The sequence below is a fragment of the Sinocyclocheilus anshuiensis genome, unplaced genomic scaffold (assembly GCF_001515605.1).
Source record: "Sinocyclocheilus anshuiensis isolate Anshui unplaced genomic scaffold, SAMN03320099.WGS_v1.1 scaffold68, whole genome shotgun sequence".
Classification (NCBI taxonomy): Eukaryota; Metazoa; Chordata; class Actinopteri; order Cypriniformes; family Cyprinidae; genus Sinocyclocheilus; species Sinocyclocheilus anshuiensis.
Genome location: NW_015555741.1, coordinates 1,180,844 through 1,187,900, shown reverse-complemented (window position 1 = coordinate 1,187,900; position 7,057 = coordinate 1,180,844). Strand labels below are relative to the sequence as shown.

At 35.8% G+C, this 7,057-nt stretch overlaps 2 protein-coding genes across 3 annotated transcripts in view; both read right to left on the bottom strand.

Annotated features, from left to right (window-relative positions):
• The window catches only part of cat (catalase), an 11,096-nt gene extending 7,066 nt beyond the window's left edge, over positions 1–4,030 (bottom strand). The window contains exons 1-6 of the mRNA XM_016466803.1: positions 3,796–4,030; positions 2,454–2,625; positions 1,425–1,535; positions 1,031–1,161; positions 846–950; positions 637–762 (exon numbers count right to left, since the gene is read on the bottom strand). Of these exons, the coding sequence (XP_016322289.1) occupies positions 637–762; positions 846–950; positions 1,031–1,161; positions 1,425–1,535; positions 2,454–2,625; positions 3,796–3,858 (708 nt within the window). The 5' untranslated portion in view covers positions 3,859–4,030. The remainder of the gene's footprint in view (positions 1–636; positions 763–845; positions 951–1,030; positions 1,162–1,424; positions 1,536–2,453; positions 2,626–3,795) is intronic.
• Positions 4,031–5,930: 1,900 nt separating this feature from the next.
• The window catches only part of LOC107673296 (synaptotagmin-12-like), an 8,981-nt gene continuing 7,854 nt past the window's right edge, over positions 5,931–7,057 (bottom strand). For both annotated transcript variants that reach the window (XM_016466833.1, XM_016466834.1), the window contains exon 8: positions 5,931–6,434. In XM_016466833.1, the coding sequence (XP_016322319.1) occupies positions 6,261–6,434 (174 nt within the window). In that variant the 3' untranslated portion in view covers positions 5,931–6,260. The remainder of the gene's footprint in view (positions 6,435–7,057) is intronic.

Here is a 7,057-nt window from a genome sequence, read left to right as displayed (position 1 = left end):
CAGGCCCGAAAAACAGAGTGTTTCTGCTTCCACTCAAAATAGCCATTTTCAAAATGATATAATAAATGATCTGTGAAGTATTTTGAGCTAAAATTTTTGGGGGACACATTCTGGGGACACCAGAGACTTATATTACATATTGTAAAAAGGGGCATAATATGTCTCCTTTAATACAATTAATTACATTTAATAATTAATTATAATTTTTTTTGTTATTAAAAGATATATTAAAAGTATTTAATTATTATTTTTAAAATATTATTTTTAAAATGTATTGTCATATATTAACTTGATTACCTTTTAAATGACATATTAACTTGATTACCTCTTGATTAAATTGTTTTATGAATTCATTTCATTAGACTACTTTTGATGATAAATGTGTATTAAATCATAAAACACTGAATTCAGAAAAAATAAAATTGAATTTGGGAAAAAATAAAATAGATATAATGAGGCCCTAAATTAAAAGGTGTTGTCTTCATGCAAACAACCAAGTTATGTTTACATTCACTCTCAAGGTCTATTTTTGGCCATATCGCCCTAATTAAACGTCAAATCTGTTCTGATTGGCTGTGATTTTGTCATTTTGAGCTGCAGATTTTGTACACACACAAACAAACAAACAGTAAGTACCTTATAGTGGAACTTGCAGTACACCGACTGTCCCGGAGTGTTGACCAGTTTGAAGGTGTGCGATCCGTATCCGTTCATGTGACGGTAGCCATCAGGTATTCCCCGATCGCTGAACAGAAAAGACACCTGCACATACACATAAATCGCCATGAGCGAGCCATTCTACAGGAACGTGAAAATGCAAAAGTGGGTGTCTTCTGCTGCCGTACCTGGTGCAACGATTCAGGACGCAAACTCCAGAAGTCCCAAACCATATCCGGATCCTTCAGGTGAGTCTGCGGATTCCGCTTCTGAGAGTGGATGAAGGATGGAAACTACAACACAGTTAACACACACATACTGTTAATACTGGGACGAAGCTCTTGATGGACTGTGTGTGGACTGTGTTTCTCACCAGAAGCGCATCCCTGATAAAGAAGATGGGGGTGTTGTTTCCTGTAAGATCCCAGTTGCCCTCATCGGTGTAGAACTTCACTGCAAAACCTCGAGGATCTCGGACGGTGTCTGCTGACCCAGATTCACCGGCTATAAACAAGCGCATACATATTTATCATGGTGCAAAGGTGGTGCTTTATACTTTCTGTAGGTAAGTGAGCAGGAGTATGTTCCTGTCACATTGTTTCTGCATGTGCTCTTTACCCTCTTACAAAACCATCTGGCTTCGTTTCAGAGAACTGAGTGCTGTGACTTCTGTTACGAAAGCATTTCTAATCCCAACAAAACAATCGATCCATACAGAGTCCAGACTCCACTAGAAACGTTATTATTATATCCATACAGAAACGTACCCACAGTGGAAAAGCGAATGGCGATGGGTGTCGTCTTTCCCACATGCTCAAACACTTTGGCTTTGCAATAGCGTGTGATGTCATGGGTCACTTCGAAGTAGCCAAATGCTCCTGCGAAGAGACAGAGAAAAGATTTAGCTTGAAGTTCATACTTTCCTTCTGGTACAAGCTTTAAAGTGTCCCAATATTGTCTATCCAGTCAGAGCAGAGCTCTCATGTGCTTCAAGACACATCAAGTCTGTCCAATCAAATCACAGCACAGTCATGGTTTTAAGCCTTTCAGCAAGATTTTTCTTAAGAAATTAATACTTTTATTCAGCAAGGACGTATTCAACTAATCAAGTGACAGCAAACATTTATAATTACAAAAATCATTCTATTTCAAATAAATGCTGTTCTTTTGAATTTTCTATTCTTCAAAGAACCTAAAAGAGTACCACAATTTCCACAAAAATATTAAGCTGCACAACTGTTTTTAACATCGATAATGTTTCTTGAGCATCAAATCAGCATATTAGAATGATTTCATGTGTGACACTGAAGACTGGAGTAATGATGCTGAAAATTCATTAAAATTACATTTTAAAATATATTACAACAGAAAACTGATACTTTATATTGAAATAATATTTAACAATGTTATTGATTTTATTGTATTTTTGATCAAATGTGACCCTGGACCACAAAACCAGTCATAAGGGTCCATTTTTTTTACATTTAGATTTATACATCATCTGAAAGCTGAATAAATAAGCTTTCCATTGATGTATGGTTTGTTAGGTTAGGACAATATCTGGCCGAGATACAACTATTTGAAAATCTGAAATCTGATGGAAAAAAAAAAAAAATTCTAAATATTGAGAAAATATCCTAATGATTTTTGGCATAAAAGAAAAATCGATAATTTTAACCAATACAATGTATTGTTGGCTATTGCTACAAATATACCTGTACGACTTATGACTGTTTTTTTGCTCAATAATAAATGCACTAAGCTTAAGAGATTTTCAAAAACTAAAAACATGTTACCTGCTCCTTTCGCGTGCACGACTCTCTCTGGTGTCCGCTCTCGGTCGAAATGGGCCATTTCATCAGTAAAAACCACGTCCTGGACCAGCAGCGGTCCACGCGGGCCTGCCGTCATCAGGTTTAACTTGTCCCCTACCGGGACTCCGGCTCCTGTGGTCAGGACATCTGGCCGCTGGGAAAATAAAACAAAATTAGACAGAATAGCAACACAAAATCAAATTAAAATAACATCTAAACAAACCAAATCATTTTATATATTAAACACAAAAAAATATGTATTTTAAAAAGATTATTCAATAGTCAGTCCTTTCAAATCATTTAATAATATTAGTAATATTTTAAATTCTCAAATATTTACTTTATTTTATATTGTCTGAATACATTATAAATATCATTGTGATTATTTGTTATTAAACTAATTTGACAGCGTGACACTGAACTAAACACATTTGATCAAACTATACTGGCAAAACAAATATTAATCTATAGGCATTTGGCCTGAAAATAGTGATTAAATAGCTATAATAGTTGTTTATCTACTTATCTGGTTAAAGTTTAACTGTAGAAGTAATTGAGGTTATCTGTCGTGTCCTCGTTAAATAAATAAAGGGAGAGGGGCCTACATCGCTTCGCTCCCTTCACTGTTCCACAACATAGCAAGCATTATAAACATTTGATTCGCTGAGCGAGGTGTCAGTCATGGTATTGACCAATCATGTTAGAGAGGAGTGGGATGGGGCGGGGGCTTGACCGTCTTCCGTCGTTTAATATGTCGTTAACCCACTTCAACTACAGATACGTTTCACATGAAATTATGTAATAAACCATCTGGTTTTGTGCAGTTTTACTTGCAAACCATTACAAATTCAAAACAACCAACCGTGCACAAAAATATAGGACCGTAGGGGATGCAGTTTTCAATACGCAAACCAGCACCTGACTAGTGTTTTATGCAATTAAATACAAATATATTAGACAATGTATACCGCATTCATGCGTAACAAATATCATAGATATATTATAAAATGCTTTGAAAGCACCATGTTTACTTGTAGTGCGATTATGCGGTCTTCTGTCACACTGCAGGCATAACAAGTCAGATGTGAGTCACATTTTAAAACAACCCAACACTTCAGTGTTATTTAGAGACGTTTTGCACATTAAAACACTCCGTTATAAGCAAATACTTCAGTGTTGGTGCATTACAGCCCTGCGACCTTTGGCACAATTTCTCACTGTGCAATAACCCATTAAAATAAACGGTATAAACCTATTTAAAGCACACAAACCGAACTTATATTTAACAGAACATAATATCCAATATATAAATTCTGCAGCAGACCTGAGAGCCACGACCCTCCTTCCACAGCTTCATCTGATCCGTCGCTTTATCTCTGTCTGCCATTATTCAGCTCTGCAATGAAAAACAAAACGCGATACAAAACTTCTGTGGATCCAAACCACTGAGCTCGAGCTGTCTAAAGGCTTGTTATTTATTAAGGTTGGTAACAGTCTGTGCTCTTTGCACTTGAACTTGAACCCTTACGTGATCACCAGCCACCCAACTGATATCTACTGGCCACAGTATTTTTGCAGCGATACCCGTTTACTTTTCTCAGCGATGAACAAGGTGGACCGGAATGACATCGCTATCTCACTGGCAGATTTGTTTTTTTTTTATCATTGCAGTAACATTTAAGAAACTGCTAATTTTCAGCCATTATTATTATTATACATGTATTTTAAATTCTTTACATAATACAATACAAATTTAGGCATACATTTCTCTCGCATTTCACACAAGAAAAAAAAAAGACTTCATATGAACCGTGATACCCGTTACTTTTCTCATCGCTGATTATGTTGGACCAATCACAATTGTTGGTTATGTCATCGTTACCTCATCGACAGATTTGTTTGGTATAGGATTACTGTAACATTAAATAACATGCAAACTCGCTGGCTTTATTATTGTACTTGTAACTAATATTATTTGCATAATACAATACAAATGTACTTTCACATCTCACACAAGAAAACAACAAATGACTTCATATGAAACAAACCACATAAAGCATTTTTATTTAAACAATTCATTGGATTGCACTATGTCCTACATTACATGTGCATGCATTGTAAAGTTATGTTTTATCATTCTTTAAATCTTTTAAAGTTCACCAACATTAAATGTACACTGCAAATGAGAATATTGCTTCTATTAGGGTGAGTTTGGCACAGAATGAAGTTTAATGACAAGCTTAAAATATTGTTAGTAGTAAAAATGAATCACAGCATTTGCAGCACATCATCAAATCAAATGACTTCACTGCAAGTAGCTCAAATCTGATATTAATTCTACAAAACATGTTAGGTGTTTAGGATGTAGGATGTGATTCACAGATTTTGGTATGAAGTTTTTACATTCTGTCATCAAAAGATGTAATTATTGCGGCAGTTAAAACATTTTTACATTTTCTTTCGTGCCGAAGAAATCTGTGAAAGGAAATATATATTGGTTTATACATATTCCAGTTTGATATGAATGCATGTATTTTATGCAATGTTGGGGTAATGCATTACAAAGTACAAAACTACAAAGTACATGTTCCTGTGATGAAATAAAGTAAGGGATTACTCTTTAATTTTCAGTAATCCGGTAACAGTTACTATTTTCAAGTTACTTGCGCTACATATATGATTTTAATGTACTAAGGCTAATTTAACAACTATATTTAAGGTCCAACAACAAATATACTATTGATCAAAAAGCACTTTCTTACATTTTGACATGCTAACCAAGTGTGAGAATGGCAAAAAAGAGTGGCTTTCTTGTGAAATGGGAAATAAATTGTACTCTAATATGCTTGTTATAAATACAAAGTAATTCAAATTTATGCCCTGGCAGAAAAAAAGAAAGAAAGAAAGAAAAAAAAAAATCTCAGCCACACTGAACTGCAATCTTAATCTGACAAATTGGCCATGTGAAGTTAATAAATTTGGATTTTAGAAATGATTAACTGAATTAATTAATAAAAATAATATCTAATGTTATAGTAAGACTACTGTTTTTCCGCAACTTCCCCAACACTGATTTTATAAAGTACTTGCAGGCCCCCTAGTGGTAAAATGCATTAGCCAAAATAAATAAACACATAAATACATACATAAATAAGGAAATAAATTTGGTACTTTGATTAAATTGACTCAAATATATTAAAATAAACTGAACAACTAAATCAACAAAAATACATAAAAAGTAAAACAGAGCACCTCAATGCTGCGTCTAAGTTACGTGATGTGGCTCCATGGTGCCACTATTAGGCTAATAAGTGTCATTGCACTTGCCTGAGAATATGGACAGAAAGTCCCGAAGTTATGCCGTATATTTGTTATTTTAATGTGTTTAAGCAGAGAAAAATAAGATCCCAATAAAAATAATAATAATAAATATTTATGGCCAAACAAATAATAATTTTTCCTTTTTTATACTTAGTACAACAGAATGTGTCTACAATTTCTGTCACATTTTACAATCCACCCAAAGGCTGCAGCACACAACCAGCCACCTTGTTATCATATGTAGAAATTAAGTTAACCTGGATAAGAAAACCTGGATTTCAAAGACCCTTACAGATGAGACATCCTGAGCCGCTGATTTCTCTTTCTCTCATTACAGTTCCATCCATCCTCGTGACAGCTGAGACACAAAGACTTTCTCTTCATATTCAACGTCTTTACTGTTAGGACAGTTAGACAGTAGGCACCATGCAGACAGCAGTCAGAGGACATGGGTCAGGACTCAAGGACTTAGATCCTCCGGAGCGGGTGCCACATTGAAACCGGTTTCCGCAGAGTCGCCAGCATCTGGTTCCAGTGAGTTATTCCCATTCCACTGGCCTCTGGTCCGATGATCACATGACCCACGTTTTCACCACGGCCGTCCTCTGTGCTCTCAGCGACCGTCACTCTCAGAGAGAGATCCTGAAAAACACCCACAAACCTTACGCACGCTGACGACAGGCAGACAGACAGAACACAGACATAGAACACTATATATAACAACAGACAGACAGACAGATAGACAGACAGACAGACAGATAGATAGACAGACAGACAGACAGGAAAGGTAGACAGACAGACAGACAGATAGACACAGATAGATAGACAGACAGACAGATAGATAGATAGATAGACAGATAGACAGACAGACAGGAAAGGTATACAGATAGACAGACAGACAGACAGATAGACACAGACAGACAGACAGATAGACAGATAGGACAGGACAGACAGACAGACAGACAGACAGATAGATAGATAGATAGATAGATAGATAGATAGACAGGAAAGGTAGACGGATAGACAGACAGACAGGATAGATAGACAGACAGACAGACAGGAAAGGTAGACAGATAGACAGGATAGATAGACAGACAGATAGATAGATAGATAGATAGATATAGATAGATAGATAGATAGATAGATAGATAGACAAAGACAGACAGACAGATAGATAGATAGATAGACAGACAGACGGGAAAGGTAGACAGATAGACAGGATAGATAGACAGACAGACAGACAGACAGATAGATAGATAGATAGA